Here is a 17,591-nt window from a genome sequence, read left to right on the forward strand (position 1 = left end):
TTTTATTTTATTTTACCTTTATTTAACCAGGTTAGTCAGCTGAGAAACCAATTCTCATTTATAACAACAACCTGGGCAAGAGGCAGCACCACAAGGGGGCACATCTGGTGTATTTTAACACCGGTTGTTACTTTTACCTACTTTTACCAAAAGAAGTCAGCAAAAACATCGATTCAGTAACTAATTCAGCGACAGATTCAAGTCCTCACTCAACTTGTCCATTATGCATCGGCCCTGGTTTTAAAACCCACCGCCACGGCCAAGATAATGAAATTAATTTGACACAATTTATCACCAAAAGTGCATTTTACTTGTGCCTTAAATATAGTACTGGCTTTCATGAAGTTTATAGACCAAGCACTGGTTTCTATGCAGAAAATTCTGAACCACTGTGCATTAAAAGAAAACTGTAGGGGAGCTTTGTCGTGAAAAAGGCGGAAAAGCAACAGACTGACAAAGTTCTGCTTTAAGGCTGCAATGAACTGTTCTTCGCCAAGGACACATTTGCACAAGCGCACTTTACACTACCGCAATTATGTGACGGTTTGCGATATAGGATAAATTCCAGCAGTTTCTGAGAAGTTGCACATCAAAGCCAACATGTGGTTATTACGGTAATTTCACTCACACTGTTGCAGGAAGGCGGCGAAACAGCGTCTTTGTCACCAGAGACGAGAGAGTTAGAGAAACGTCTGTATATCAGTTTACATTTTTTGGCCTGCTTTTTTAGGACATTTAGGAGATTTATATTTTAAATGTGTTGCACTGTTTACCGTGTACAACTAAAGTGGTTTTCTTATTTTAAATCATTAATACACTATTTTAACATGCAATAACTTATAAATAACAAGCCAGATATTGAAAGTTATTTTGGAAAAATGGGCAAAAGCACTTACTTACAGGACATTTTCTGTCCCTTTTTATGGTTAAAATAAGCAAAAAACAAAGGCCAGGTGAACATTTTGAGGCTTAGATGTTAAAGGGTTAATATGTTGTTTGATGTGTCTGACTTGACACAATATCCAGTTACATAAGACAAGGAAAACAGAGGTAATTAGCTGCAATCAGAGTTGATTATTCGTCAATAAACAGAATAAAATGCTGATTGATTATGTGTCTAGCTTTTGTTTTAGCTTTTGCAAACTTGTCATTAGGGGAATGACACACATACACAAAAAGTTCAAGGCATGGAAAACAACCGAAAACAACAAACTCAGGACGTGCAGGTGCAGTGACCACTGCTTTGCTGCTTGAATGCAACCAACATGGGTCAGACACGGGTCATTTCGCTAAATATTCAGAGGCTGCGGTAGAGGGAGGGGGACGTGCCTCTTCTCTTCATCCTGCAGAACCAAAGCGGCTCCGTCCGTGTCCAAGACGACAGACTTCGAGAATATCTGATGAAGTTTGCTTCGGCGGTGGATTTCAATATTTTATCAGCCTTAGCCGGAGGAACGCGGAAAAAATTACCCCAGCGACGACAGCAACAGGAGAGAATATGTAAAGGTTCTTCGAGACAAGAGAGAAAGTCAAGATAAAGCCGTAGTTGTACAGATTAACAGTCAGCGTCGCTCTACAGCAACAGGCTGCTTGGAGCACCTTCCTCCTTCCCTGCTGCTCTGTGAAATCATTCATATGTGAGACGCTGCACAGGGAGTAAATTATGAATCACCTTTTTTACTATTTTCACAATTTTTTTTCAAATTGTTCTCTGAGCTGGAAAATAAATGGCACAGAACTGTTTAAATACCCCATTATAGATTATGCATTATGCATATATATTATTTTTTCCCAGACTCTTTTCTACACTCTTCTCTTTCTGATTACCTCATCTCCATCGTTCTCCCTCTGCACTGTACAATACACTAAATATAATATATATACATATATGTACATAAAAATACATGTAATCGACAAAATTATCTTTAAAGGAGTCAATAATACTGCTTTCAATAATTATTTGTGTTATTAAAGCAGAAGTTGACCATATTTATAGGCAATTTTATTGCTTCTAAAACATGTAAATGTCCTTCGTTTAGCATTAAAAAGCCAAATAAAGAAATAAATACAAACATTTCAAAAAGAAAACTTTTTATGAGCCCAGAGAAACAACCTGTGCGCAGCGTTATTTACCCATACTGTATATCTCTTATATCGGGATATATCCTTAAAAAATATATCGAGATATCGCCCAGCCTCACAGAAATATTGATTTGATTTATATCGATATCCAATGATCCAAGGATTTTTCCTGCTGTGTCTAGCAAACTTACTACTCACAGTTTTACATAAGCTCACAAACAGTGCTGCATTCAGGGAGCTGGATTTCCATTCAACAAAATGGCACAGTGAGTACAGGAGTAAGCATGGACTCTGCTCAAGAATCCCATAAACAGTCAAAACACATGAGCCATATCTTCATATGGTGCTGCTGCAAACGCGAGGTCACCTCAAAAACAAAAACAATCACACCGAGCGGACACGTCCCTCCAGTGCATGCAAAGTCACATGGGATGCAGTTGACAGTGAAATCACGTAGAGGCACAAACATGGGCTTTGCTTTGTAGAATATGCACAAAACATACAGAGAGGGGGAGAGGGAGAGAGAGGGGGAGAGAGAGAGAGAGAGAGAGCGAGAGAGATCAACCTGTTGGGATGTGGTTGAGCACTGATGTCTTCAGAACCTCCAGCGGCTGCTCCTTCCCCAGGATCCCCTCTGTGGGAGAGAGAGAACACTCCGCTTCAAATATGGTCCGCAACATTGAGACAAGCTTCCAGCGATAAAGCCAGCTGATCGAGCACTTAACACCACAGTCCAAAGAGAGCAGCAGGTTTTAGGGGCATCTACACAGCCGCGAGCACATGCCACGGCGCTGCTGCTGCTACCACCACCTGAGCGACTGCCCGGTCCATGACCAGAGTGCAAGCGAGCCTTAGTGAGTCTGCAGAGACGCTTGGGCTGCAGAGGTGATCTGAGAGCAAGGCTGGAATCGGAGGAGGCGGGGGGGACCAAAGGCGCAGCCTTCATCGGCTCCTGTGAGTTCGGTGTGCGGAGAGAGGAGGGATGCTGGGGCTCGACTGATACCGCCTGTGCTCAGCATAGCAAATGTGGCTGGCAGCAGCGGCAGAGAGGGATGAGGAGGTGGGTGGGTGGTGGTGGTGTGGGATGGGGTAGTGGAGAGGAGGAGGAGGGAGAGGGAGGGAGCGAGGTAAAAATAGCTCACCCTTTTGTATATAGCGGCACATGCGGAGCACGCACACGCATGCAGATAACACAGACGCACAGCTGCTGCTGCACTCCCCGTGTGTGTGTGTGCGCGCGGATACACTTCTCTGTGTTTTTGCGAATGCATGCGCACAAGTGTGTAGGCTGTAATTATAGTGGCAACATGAAAAGGCTTTTGTAGCTGCCGAGCCCTGGGAAGACATGGCTATAAAAAGCAGAGCGACAGAAAAGGGTGGTGGAGGAGTGGGAGAAGGAGGAGGCAGAGGGTGTACTGGGGGTGGGGGGCAGAGGTAAGAAGGGGAGGAGGAGGAGGCAATGAAAAGATGGAGGGGGAAACAACGAAACTGTGCAAAAATGGAGAAGGGAGGAAGAAAATGACACACCAATCTGTGACTATACACTAGGGCTGACGACTATTTACATAATCTGTCCATCTGTCCATTATTTTCTCGATTAATCTATTAATTATTTGGTCCATATTTGTCAGAAAAATTGTGAAAAAACATCTTATTTTGTATGCAGTTTTTATTATTTCTTTGTTACATAGAACAAAGGAATAATATTCACATTTAAGAGGCAAATCATATAACTTGTTTAAATTAATCAATCAAAACCAAAATAGTTGATGATTAATAATCGAATAGCCCTACTACACTCACATGCACAGTACATGTGTATAAATATATATATCTATACACATGTATGTATTTTTGGTACTTGCATGCACCTGAGCCATATATATATTCTGAGCATGAGGCTTAAAAATATCTCAGGCACACACAAACATGCAATTATTCCTTTTGATGGGAGATGAAAACCCCGTGTAAAATCCCTTTGGAGGAATAACAGAGAGGGAAAACAGGGGAGCGTCTCACTGTGCATGATCTATTTCGGGAATTCACTCTGGATGAGACATGCACAAACATACACACATGCACACTTAATTAGCCATGAAGTTGGAGGAAGCATCACACACACACTGAATGTGTGTGTTTTCATCCTGCACTACCATGCGTGAACGGCTGCACCCCATGTTGCATCAGCTTCTGTGAGGACTCAAACATCACTTTTGGTCAAATTAGTTTTCTTCCTTAAGTTTAACAACAGTAGGGATGGTACAGTTAATATTTATCCATACCAAGACTGATACTAGTCATGCTAATCGATACCAATACTTTGATACTAGGAATGTTAATGATTAACAGTTAGTTGGTCAATAATTTGCCATTACAAATTCAATCAATTAACCAGTCTGTTTCTGTTCGAAGCACAGGCCCTCTCACCTCTAGAGGGCGTTGCACATGGTCCGCTTGCTGTATTAATTAGGGATGTGCAATATTATTTATCAGCAGATAATATCATAGAATATGTTTTGGGGTATCATCCTACAAAAGGGTTGTGTTATGTAAAAAATTCCCAACAGAATGCAAATATTTTCTCCAGAGCTTTGAAAAGTCCTAAAGTTAACGAATAGTTCTGATTCAATCCATATTATTTACCCTTTTAAAAACAAACTATTTGATCTCTGACATTCTGAACACATGAGAGCTTTAGTAACGAGTCAAGAGAGTTGTGCAACTATGTGCCTGTAGCTAAAAAGTTAAAAATAGTTATCTTTTATGGGCGTTTCAGTTAATACCATGTGAAAAAGGGTGACTCGCAGAAGTGGAGCATCCACCTGGTTTCGCCTTTCCATTGGGAATAAAGTATGTTTCTGTTGCAGCAAAGACATTGACTGGAATGCGGAAAACCCTGAGTAGCAACGTGCCTTGCAGGGAACGTTCCTGGCTTCAATTTATACCAGCAGAGGGCGCACATCAACATGAACAAAAGCATTAACCGAGTTTGCAAAAGAGTAAGTCAAACAAATGTGAGACAAAAAGAAGGCAATGGACGGCTGTCAATCATTTACGTTGCACTGTATGCCAGCTTTTGACGGACTAAATTTCGGGGCACTGAGCGTAAACAACACAGAGTGAGGTCCAGTGTAATCTCATCATTAGTGGACAGTTCAAAGATATAAAATACTAGCAGAGTTTAAGCACATGTAACAAATATAGAGACTGGCAAAACAGCCTACTGTGTCAAAATATCATTTTAGATTGATTATTTTCTTGATCTATACACTGAAATCATCTTTGTTTCTCACAGATCTGCACAAATATCACATAGTAATGGTGTTTTTCGAATGAAAATGAGAACAATAACACAATTAAATGTTACAATTCCCTCAAATCATATAGCAATCACAATTCCTGTCAAAATAATGGCAGTTAGATATCAATTAAAAATCATTCAGTCCTAATTTGTACGGATGCTAATCGATAGTTTTGGTATTTAACAATGACAGACAAGTATGGATTTAACGGTTCTCAATACCCATCCCTAGAATTGACCCATGAAGAACCACAACCAATGTATTACCAGTTCTGACTAAACACCTCAACCAACCAGTGGTTGCTACTGGTTGGTAGAGTATTCAAATTTAAACTGACACTTAAGGCACAGGTTAAAACAGTGGTGTTGAATACAAACACTGTCAAACTTTATGCAAACTGTCAGGAAATATTCCAAGAGTAGAGGCATGATCCAAGCCTCCGCAAAACAAACCAATCCACATCAATGTTAGCTGATATCTCCTGATGAGCCATTCAAATGACACACACACACACGCTGCTGTGTTTTGCAATGGAAATGAGGTTCATCTCCATGCAATCACACCTGTGGCTCAGAGTAATTCTACGCCTGTTTTTGCACAAATTGCACTGGCAGCGGCTTTGCATCCCGGCCTTAAATATGGGAATCAGGGGGATGGACATCTTTGTCTGTGGTCGGTTAGGCAAAGTGCATAAGCCTCCATTCGAAACTGCGCGGTTGATACCTGAGACGCACATGGAGGGAGCACACAGGTGTGTGAGGACACACACGTTGGAGAAACAGCGAGGGAGGGCATCGCAACAAAGCAACAAAACCACATTAACAACCAACACACGTGCAGAGATGTGATCTATACCGTGGCAACGGAGTCCATCAATCTTGAATGTAGCCTAGTTACCCAGCAGCCCCCCTCCTCCCTCCTGCTCTCTCTTTCCTTCCTCCCTCCCTCTCTTTCACTCCTTTTTTTCATCCTCCTCTCCTCTCGGTCCCACTGGGCAGGCATCGGGAGACGGGGAGCTATAAATAGCCTCAGCTAGCCTCAGGCAGAGAGTCAGTCGACTTGAGCTAATGCAGCTAGCGCTCGTCAAAAAACATGCATGTTCTGATCAGCACTGTGAAAGGGGGAGAAGAATGAAGGAATAATGAGCTAACCAAATGGTGAAGAGCTGGGTCTGCCACACTGCTAAACGTAGTTTTGTGACTGTATGAAGGGACAGGCAGGTTTGACCCGGGACTGTGCACTCTCTGCTGACAGAGGCCTTTGTTATGCAGGAGAATGAGATGTCTGTCTGTGCGACAGTGGCATTGACACAGAGGGACAGTGACAGAGAAAGAGAGGAAGGATGCTACGGCCTCATTACATTCTCTGCGCTTCCTTTCTGGCTGCTTCGTCCCGAGTGACTCCAGCAAGCAAGGTGATCCAGACAGGAACAATGCGATTAATCAAACACGCCTCTCCTTGAAGAGCCTTTTCCTCTGGGTCGCAAATTTGCTTCCCGAGGGCACTAGCTGATGTCATGGCGACTGATAAGAGAGATTGGGGTGACCCCTGTGAGAGCAAACCACCAGTTTGTATCCCATGAACATTCGGAAGTAACCCTCTGACCTTCATTTAATTCTGATTAGGCTGGGAAAAAAACACAGTGGTGATGAAATTTGGGGTGGGGTCTTAGGCTAAGTTCACATTTTTTATTAACGTGAATTTTTTTCAGGGCTCTATGGACTCAGAAGTCCTATTGGCAATTCTAATTTTATAATCAGAATAACTGAAGTTTTTTCGTGTGGACACACGGTCAACCTGTGTCATTCAAACACCGCTCCTGGCAAACCACGCTCAGTAACTGCAGTACAGGAAATGCAGGGGGCAGTAGGCCCAGCTCTCTCATTGTACACATCAACAGCTTACTGAATGGAAGATGGCTTAGAAACAATGTACAGATTTGTTGTATTTCTTATGTGGGGTTTGAACTGTGAACATGCTAATGCTTTTAATTTTTCCCCTGGGTGTAGAATAATAAGTCACCACAAGTAAACAATGCAAATGAAGGTGCTAACATAAAGCTAAAGGTAACCCTAACGTTTTTCCACCACTGGAGCAGTTTATTCATCTGTGCCGCTCTGTTACGCTCCTTGAGCTAAAAGAATGAAAGTATGTCTCCTTCTATCCAGGCATATTTTATATTACAAAAATATTCCGCTGTAGCAGACATGTCTCTGACCAGTTACAAGTAAAATGACCCATATGAGGCTCTATACAGAAATAACAGACCAGTGAATGTCACTATTGAAAAATGACAATCAAGTATTCAACTTGTCACTAAGTTATTTTTGCTAATGTGTCAAGTGATGTAAATAACAGGAATAGCCATTTTCCCTTTTTTGTTCGTAATTAGTAACTTTACTAGTGTTTATTCCAAATACACATAAATAATCGTGACTAATCTATTAATAGGCTGATGAGTCGACTACCAATATAACTGTAAATTGCAGCCCTACCCAAGAGGTCTAAAAAAACATGATGTTAGGTGTCTGATAATGATGATTCATGCAAAAAGTTAGGAACAGTTCCGAGTTTGTGAAAGTCTGATGCTGTTTGTTGTGAATGTGAGCTGTCACATCCGATCGGTTATGAATCAGAATTGAATTGGATTTGAATAGTGATGCGAGTATAGCCTTGGGTGCTTTTTTATCTCAGTCTCAGAAAATGTCGTTATCCAAAATAAAGAAAACGAAAATCACTTGGGCACCAATTGCTCATTAGAATGCTGGAATGCTCACGAACTGTGAGGTTGGCAGACTCATTTATTCACAAAGTCACAAAAACCTTACATGCATGGGGAGATGTTTCGCAATCAAACCGGCGCTTTCTCAGAGTCAGCATCAGCGTTAATGTCAGCGCAAAATCTGCAGGACAGATTTACGTCTTTAATATGACCGTGGCTGTTGGGAAGGGGCTGTATGTGATTTGCTGGCTCATTTATAATTTAACGAGAGCTTCAAGTTTAGAGCTTCTGTTCAAAAAGCAGCAAATTTATGGGCTTAAGTGGGAGCTCATTCATCGGATCTCAACAAACCATGTGAAAACTTTGGCGGTGATTGTGTCTTAATTATGATAAACATTATTAGCTGAATAAATTATCCTTGAATTAACTATTTTAAGAGAATTATTCAAATTGAACTACATACAACTATGTATGCCTGTGTTGCAGCCATAATGGAAGTCCAAAGATCTTAAGTATTAGTGGGAGAGAATCACGTTCTCACTATATGAGTAAAGCTGTGAAGGGTGTTACTATGAATTTTTACCCGGTGCATTCTGGGATCAATTGCAACCCCCTACAGTGACCCAGTGCAGCAGTAATTAGGCACTGGAGGCAGATAGATGCATGAATTATTGAGCTAACCTGCAGCCTCTACTTTCCATGAACATTATCTCTCTTTATCCAGAGTGGGTTTTCATACATTTAGTGATCATTTGGGCAAAGTCGATTTTTAATGTCCACGATGGTGCTTCACATGGTTGCTAGGAGATTTATGATCCGGCTTTAAAGCCTCTGTAGCTGGACTTAATGCCTCAACAACAACAAACACCCACAACATGCAAGATTACAGTTGCTCTGCAGCTGAAATATGCACAATTTATTATTTGTTTTATTAGTTTTATGATAGTTTAATGTCCTAAAGATTATACTAGGGCTGGGCTACTTTTTATTTAGCCTATATCCTGAGGATGTTTCTCTCAGCTCATGAAAAGTTTTCTTTTGAGATGTTTGTGCTTCTCAAAAGGAGAGTGACAATACACTGTGAATACACTCTAAAATAAAATATCTACTGTTTATGATCTGTATTATATGCGTAAAATACATACAGTTATTACCTTTCATTTCAGTTAATAGTTCTATGGCTTTTCAATGTTAAATGAAGGATATTTACGTGTTAGGGATTTTAGAAATAGAAATATTAAATGTATTATTTAATATTTATTTATTTATATTTAAATGTATTAACAGATATCAGCAAACACATGATCCCTAATACAACTAAAGCAAAAAATTAGCAACTATTTGCTAACTATTAGCAAAAAGTCCAATATCGTGAAATTGCTTATATCTCGTCTCATGCGATGATATAGATATAATATCAATATATTGCCAAACCCTAGGTTATAATCTCATTCACTTTTTCCCTTTCTTTTCCTTTTTAAACGGTAGTATTTTCTGGATGCCAGGGCCAGACATCCATGCCTGGTGTCAAGCACTATGGAGCACTATGTCAAAAGGCACAAGGACGGGGCTCCGGGGCGGCAGTGTAAACCGTAATTGCCACTGACAGCTCGTTGGCAGAACACAGTGTATCCAGTTTCTCGGCCGGGACGAGACAAAAGACACAGGGACAAAAGCTGTGTCCCATTCCTTTCATTAGCTCATGTTTTCTGTCTGTGCTGTCTCTGTCCTACTACCAATTAAAAATAGTTCCTCTAATGTACCGGGATATCCACCCTGTACAAACGCCACTATGAGATCAGTGAGACCAGGTGTGCGCTTCACCCCAGTTTGTTGAAGAATGGTCAGGGATAGACTGCTAGTCATGTTCAGCCGAGCTGGTGATGGCACATGGGAGGTCGGCGCTGACGGACTGTGTGTCTGGCAGGGAGCCTCATCATCTGTGCTGGGTTCAGCATGAAAAGGAAGGAGGGGGCGAGTGCATTTTGCAAATCCACAACAATTACGAAATTTGGTTCTGCCAAATAGAAACGACGTGTCGGCACAAGTGGACAGCAGAAACGTGACGATGGAGGCTTGAAATTCCCGTCATGCTCTGATCACAATGATCCCCACAAAAGAAGCAGCAGTTGTGTCATACATGCACTCGTCTCGTGCTCAATTTTTAGCTGGGAAAAAAAAACACTCAGTTGTGAAGAGGAGAATCATCACGGGAGCCAAGGATAATGACTGTTTGTTCGCCATGAATGCACATGCACATATCTTGTGTGTATGTTTCTAAAAATAGACTCATGGGTAAGCCGGGCCCTCTTTATTGCAGCGAAAGCTTTTAACCCCTTCACCCCTGGATTTAAGCAGCGTGATCGTGTGCATTTGGAGAAGTGGATGGGAAAGGGGTCACTGAGTGGCTCCAGAAAGGAATAAATAACTGTAAAGCATGAATTATCCATACATTTCTCACCCAATATTCATATTTAACAACCAGAGACACTTTACTTTATTCTATTTTATTTTTACACTTCTAAGAAGATTTTACACTGGTCTTCTTAACAGATACATGTTGCATATGCCCAAGGAAACCACAGTCAATGTGGCTGCTCTATAATGGACCAGTAATGAGTGATACAATTTCCTCTCTTGCTCCTTCTTGGGAAAGGAAACACGCTACAAGCTAAAAGGTTGACAGAAACAGGTTTTTCTTTTTTTATCCATTTTGTATATTAAGCTGATTGACTTTTTTCCTCCGTCTGATAAAATATAACTGTTCGATGACAACAAAATTAATCAAAACTAGGGCTGCAAGCAGAACTAAACAGGTCGCCACACCCTACATAGAGGTGTGTGGAGTGACTTAGAAAGAGGTGCCGTTCAAATTCTTTAATTATCCTGATAGACGTGTGGAGGTTAAACCAGTTGCGGGGGCTGTTTATTTTAAATGTCCTTGGGGGCACTGTGGAGCCATTTTGCCCACATCAGGCTGAAAATGGTGCTGAGATTGATTGACGAGTGTGCCATGCGCCATGCGTCTGTGAGCATTTGTCGGCTCTCGGGGGCCAACAAACATCCAACTATGCACAGTTGCCACGGTAACACCATTTTCCGATAAGTCGCGATATTCGCCGTCGACAATCCCATAATGTGCTTTTTAGTGATGTCATCAATGCTGAGGTGGATACGATAATCCATGCCATGAGCAGCAAACAAAACTGTAGCTGTCATGTCATCATAGATGTCTTCAAGAACGGACTATAAGCAATTTCCCCTACCATTATATTAGGGAGGCACCCCGCCCCTTTAACAGGCACCCCCCGCCCCACCCTTGAAGGTCAAGTCAATTTTATTTAATTGTATTTTCTATGGAGCGCAAGATCACAACAGATGTCATTTAAGGTTACCTTTCCTATAGAACCTTGTCCTTTTATTTAACAAACTAAATAGCCTTATGTTATTTATACAATGGCACGTCAATTCTTACTCTACATGGTCGCTTGTTTACAATTCTCCTCTGCTCTCTGTATTCTGTAATACTTTTTTTATGACCTTGTTTCATGTATTTAATATTAAGCTTACACATTATTTAGACCAGCAGTATTTTGTACTGTTTGTATTGCCCTTATTTCTAAAAATCGGCATCTGCATCAGCTGTAGAATAACCTATATCTGTCCACCTCTAGTTCAAATAGGGAACAATAACACAATTAAGAATTTAATATGAAGATTTTTCCGTGTCTACCATTTATACCAAAGGCAAAAATAAGAGCTGTGATAGATGGAGAATCTTATTAGAGCCTGTGCCAATAAACGTACAAGATTAGTTTTTGGTCACGACTACAATTACCTTGAAAACTAGACACTGCCCATGGGATTTCGTTCTATCAACACTTCAGATTGGACCGCGAGGAAAAGTGGGAACATTACAGCAGAAACAGCAGCAGCATCAGCACAGACTTAAAACCAAGGCCTTAATCGCCTGGATATGAGCATTTATCGCACCCCAGGAGCCCAGTCCTAAAAAGTGATTATGGTTAAAAACTGTGTATATTAGTGAGTTCACACGTGTATTTCATATGTCAGTATCAGGGGAGGGTACCTTGCACCAGATGGCATACAGTATATACAGATAATACAAGTAAGATTTTGGATTCCATATCATAATAAGGTATCTGTCATGTCTGTTCCTGGTTTTAACCCAGAATATGGCATGCATACTTCACATTACAGTAACTCCTAGACCGTTTGTGATATCGAGACTAGCGAGGATAAAGCGATAGAAGACGGATGGATGGATGGATACTGGAAAGCAGAGAAATAGACCACCCAATCACAGACGAGATTCAGCAGCGCATCACACGTGTGTGACGTCAGCTTATTCCAAAACGGTTGAATAACTGAAAGTGAAAGTTTGAGCAAAAGCACACTCATTGACAATTCTACAGCCATAAAATCGATATAAATCCAGGCAGCCTCATTATCTTGATGGTCATAAGAGGGTTAAATTTAACGATTTGGAGAATCGTGACATATTGAGTTATCTGTGATGACTTTTCCTGCTTTTAAAGGCTATAATTAATATGACAACCGTCATATTAATTATATTGAATCAATTTGTGGAATACACAAAATATATATATTGATTATAAAATATGTAGAAACAGTAAAATTATATTTTAATTTTAAGTCCAATTAGTTATGTAGAAGCATGATTTGACCATATTTACAGGCAATTTCAGTTTCTAACACATTCATTTAAAGCCCACATAGACCGGAAGCTCCAATTAACGCTGCGTTTGTGTGTGTATCTGCGTCATTACCTCGTTTATGAAACCCTAAAGTTTCAGAACAAACAGTTCAGCCACTGCTGAGAAAATAGTGTTGTATTGTTTTCCTGGGCTCTGCGAAGCGGATCGGCACTTGCTTAATTTGATGTCGTCATCAGAAATCCTCACCACTCCTCTCACCACCGTAGCGCCTCCCGGTGCGGGCACTAGTCCGGGCACATCCGGTTGCGTACATTCAACCGCAGAAGAAGAAGAAGAACTACTCTCGTTGTAGCTGCTGAGATGCAGAGCATCCACCGTGCCAGAGGGGGAGCTGTGTATCTGAGAGCTGGCCTATCTATTACGTCACTTCCAGGTACCTGGCCAATCACAGGACAGTGGGAAAGCTCTCTTGGCTGGCCAATCACAACACAGTCCACATTCTGGGGGTGTGGTTTTGGTCTGAAACAGCGCGGCTGACGAGAGCGTCAGTGAGGAGGCTCGTTTGCAGCGATTAGGAGGTTTTTAATCATGAAAACAAGTTAATATATGTAAGTAGACCTCAATAACTAACATATATGTGTGATACAAGCATTCTATGTCACCTTTAATATTAACAAGAAAAGAAACCAGATAAGATCTGAACTGAATGGTAATAACTGTATTTTAAGCATGTAATACTGATAATAAACAGTAGATCATTTACTTTAGAGTGTATATATACAGTGTATTATCACTCTCCTTTTCATGAGCCCAGAGAAACGACCTGTGTGCAGCTTTATTTCCACATATATCTTGTATATTGGGATATAGCCTAAAAATAACCAGATATTATTTATAAGCCATTACAACTGACCTGATAGTAAAAGTATGCTAATGGTTTCACATAGTGAGCAGTTTAATGTTCACCATATACACACTTACAAGAACACAAATCTTCCTTTGTAACCCAAATACACAAAACTAAACTTGACTGCTGCAAATTCTAAATATTCAACAAGTTTATACAAGACAAACAACACAAATACAAGTGCCTGAGGCCTGGAGTGTTAGGTACCAGTGAATGTAACACAACCTCCCGAGTCCTGACACTACATGTTGTTTATTTTACTACATTTCATTTCCACTGCTGTTTTGTTTTTTTGCTGTACAGAACCTGTTGCACTTGTAACCTAGATACTGTTGAGCCTTTCGAGGAGCACTGTGTCAACTTCACCTGTTCTGAGCCATTAAAGGGCCTCACGCCTACACAGCCTGGGCAAAATAAAGCAGTAAAATGTCACCCGAGCACCAATTCCTGCTGCAACCGTGGGTTTGATAGTGTTTAAAGGATTTGTTAATCTTTAATTTTTTTTTTGTACACGCTCACTAATAATCACTCACTGTACTACATTTCAGTTCAAAATGTTATAGCTCGTGTTCAAATCTTTGGAACATGAAGGTGCAACAACTCAGTCAAATAGTATGATTTTTGTATTCAGGCTTCTAAAATACTAATAATTTATTTTATTTATATTTAATACCATTTTTTTTTCATGTTATTCTTATTTTAATGGGTTTATTGTTTCTTTATTTTTAGGGTCTGAGCACAAGGTGCGTAGGAGTTATTATTATTATTCTTATTATTATTAATTTTCCTAGAAATAAATCACATTTTTGAGGACCTGAACATACCCCAAAACTCAATAACGAAAATCAAAAAACGCTTTAATCAGGGGAATTTTTGGCAATGTTTCACGTACATGAACAAAAGTTGGTACGTGTGTTTATCATGTTAGGACGGTGCAAAAAGTTAATGTAAGTCCAACTGGAAGGCCGCCATCTTGGGTCATTTTTGGGCGCTTTTGGCGAAATTCGCACTTCCGGTATTTGAACACAAACTTGTCCTAGAGTTTTCGTGCGAACATCTTCAATTATGTATTGTTTCCATTGCTGTGACTTTACTCATATTTATTTGGTGTCTTTACTTTAGGGAAACAGGTCCGTGTACTTGACGGCCAACGTTTTCAGAAAATAAAACTGGGGGAAAAATGGAGAAATGAAAATTGACAATCATTGAGAAAGGAAAAAGACAGAATATCATAAAATCAGTTGTCTGGTTTTGCAAATAAATGGAAACCTGGTAACAAAATGACTGTGCAACTACCTTTATGACGTTATGCACTGAATGGACATTGTCCTGCAGTCTAAACATGTCTTTACTCCAATTTCCTAGTTTTATAGCAGAAAACAGACTGAATAGAAAGTCCTGTGGTGAAACTTCCACTGAGTTAAACACTCAGTATGGAGCGACAGGGGTTTTTCTGAGTGGAATGTGCTGAGCAGGGGCTTGACCGCGGTTAAGTGAGCCGCTGTTGGATTTCTGCTGCGTGACTTTTTGGAGCTCAGCACACCACCTTTTTCCATTCAGTCTGTTTTCTGTTATAAAACTAGTGAATTGGTGTAAGGACATGTTTAGACTGTAGGCAAATGTCCATTCAGCACAGAGCTCCTGACTTCCGAGTACAGCGCAACAACAGCATCATAACGAAAAAATCAGAACGTTATTTGGCCATTAAGTACACGGACTGCAAGAGGGGTTGTTTTTAAACGCGCTATATAAATATAAACCAATTTGACCCTGAACTTGACCTTGACCTCAACCCACTTCTTGCTCTGATGTACCTGAGGACGCCGACTGCTATGATAATATATATATATATATATATATATATATATATATATATATATATATTATTTTAATATTTTCAATTGCAGCCTAATTCTGAAAAATTAGGCTGGTTATGTTGTCTGAATTGAGTGTGTTGTACAATATTACATCATATTCCTATTGTTACAGATCATAGTCTGATAATGACTAATTATGACTTATACATGAAGTAACTAAAATCAGAATATTCCACGTTTTAATCTGATTTAATGCTGACCTCTGACCTTGCCATGCGTAAATACATCCTTCCGGGACAGAACGCTCACACCAAAAAATGTATTATTATTATTATTATTATTAATAATAATAATAATAATAATAATAATAATAATAATAATAATAATTATGATAAAGAAGTAGAAAGAAAGAAACAAGTTTGTAAACCACTCACTTTCCTCTGCGTTTTAAGATGACAGGAGACAAAGGGTCTGTTTCATTTGGTAAATTTGTGCCACTCACATAAATCCAAACTACGGAGTTCAAACACCTAAGGCACTAAATAAAATATTTGAGCTTAGCAATAGAGAAAGCAAAGGATCCACAACTTCTTTGTGCCATATTGTAAAATCTCTTTTCTCTATGGACTTTGGTGCGAGAGAGTAAGCAGTTTACAAATGTCACTTTCCAGCTAGAAAAGGCGGTGAACGTATTCTTATGATGCTGCAGACTTGAGCGGGTATATATATTTTTTAGGTGAGCCTTTTGTTAAGTGTCAAAGTGTTGAATATCAGTTTTTATTCCCTTTTTCCCCACCGACAGTCAAATTGAGTGTCTAACTTCCAGGCAGGTCCACGGAAACACAGAGGCATCTGAAGGTATAGCAGAATGCTAAAATATAAGGTCTATTTGATTTAATCACTTTCTTGCATATAAAACACACAGGGAGAACATGCAAACTGCAGAAAGGCCTTTGTTCTGACCCGGGTCTTCTTGCTGCAAAAGGTAAAGGAGTGCCAACCACTACACCAACCGTGTGGCCCAGATCAAATATCATTTACCATAAATCTCCTCCTAGAAAAGTGAAATGTAAAACACTTTGTGGGGTTTCATATTTCCCCGAGAATAAAAGAGTCAGGCTGGTGAGGCCTTCACATCAGAACAATCAACAGAGTGATTGCTCCTGTGTACGGAGCACTGGAGCACATTAGCTGGCAACATTTGTTTTACACACTCAGCTTACGTGCTGGGCTGATTTGTGTACTACACACACGACGTATTCATATCATTATGATAAGCAAGGCGACTGAAAGTCAAAAGAGTTTTCTGAAACTTTGTTGAAAAGCACACAAAGAACGTAAGAATTTTTTTTTTATAGATTTCCTTTTAAGACCTGAAACTAAAGCAGCAACTTTATATTATAAGTAATAGCTGAATAATTCACTAGCTGGTGAATGATTCTCTTTGATTTGTGATTCAATGTCTTTTTTTATTCAACAATGCCTCAACGTCAAGGCTCATCTTGGTGTTTGCCTTTTCCTCAAGGTTTTCTGGGACTCTTATCTGAGCCTGCAGCGAACGATCATTTTCATAATCGATTGATTGCTTAATTAATTGAGTAATCACTCGGTCCAAAAAATAGCAGGAAATGTTGAGATATGTTGACCAGTGTTTTTTCAAACCTCAAAATTATGTTTTCTAATGTCGTCATTTTGTGACACAAAGAAACCAGTAAAGTATTCACTTTTAAGAAGCCGAAAAAAAATCAGATAACTTGTTTTAATTAGTAATAAAAACATTCCAAAGATTAATCGACAGTAAATTAGGTGCTAAGTTAATGGTCAACTAATTTGACCAATAACTTAGCAATTTACAGAGCCCCCCTAGAATCATGGTGGGAAATTGTTTAGTGTAAACTTTTAGGTTTCTCACAATACTTTTTCCTTCCCTTACAAAACTTCTGCGTTCCCTCACAAAACTTCTGCGTTCCCTCGCAATAACCTCTGCGTTTTCCTCACAATGACCTCTGCGTCCCTCCAAAACAAAATGCAGTGGATATTGCAAGGGAACACAAAAGTAAG

General features: G+C 40.0%; 1 protein-coding gene across 3 annotated transcripts in view; it reads right to left on the reverse strand.

Moving 5' to 3' along the window:
* The window catches only part of LOC131449546 (histone deacetylase 4-like), a 69,721-nt gene that overhangs the window by 42,851 nt on the left and 9,279 nt on the right, over nucleotides 1–17,591 (reverse strand). For 2 of the 3 annotated variants that reach the window (XM_058622138.1, XM_058622139.1), the window contains exon 3: nucleotides 2,648–2,716. In XM_058622138.1, the coding sequence (XP_058478121.1) occupies nucleotides 2,648–2,716 (69 nt within the window). Of the gene's footprint in view, nucleotides 1–2,647; nucleotides 3,117–17,591 lie in introns of those variants that run through there. The other variant, XM_058622136.1, reaches the window with a different exon arrangement.

This window comes from Solea solea, chromosome 2 (genome assembly GCF_958295425.1).
Source record: "Solea solea chromosome 2, fSolSol10.1, whole genome shotgun sequence".
In the NCBI taxonomy this organism is placed as follows: domain Eukaryota; kingdom Metazoa; phylum Chordata; class Actinopteri; order Pleuronectiformes; family Soleidae; genus Solea; species Solea solea.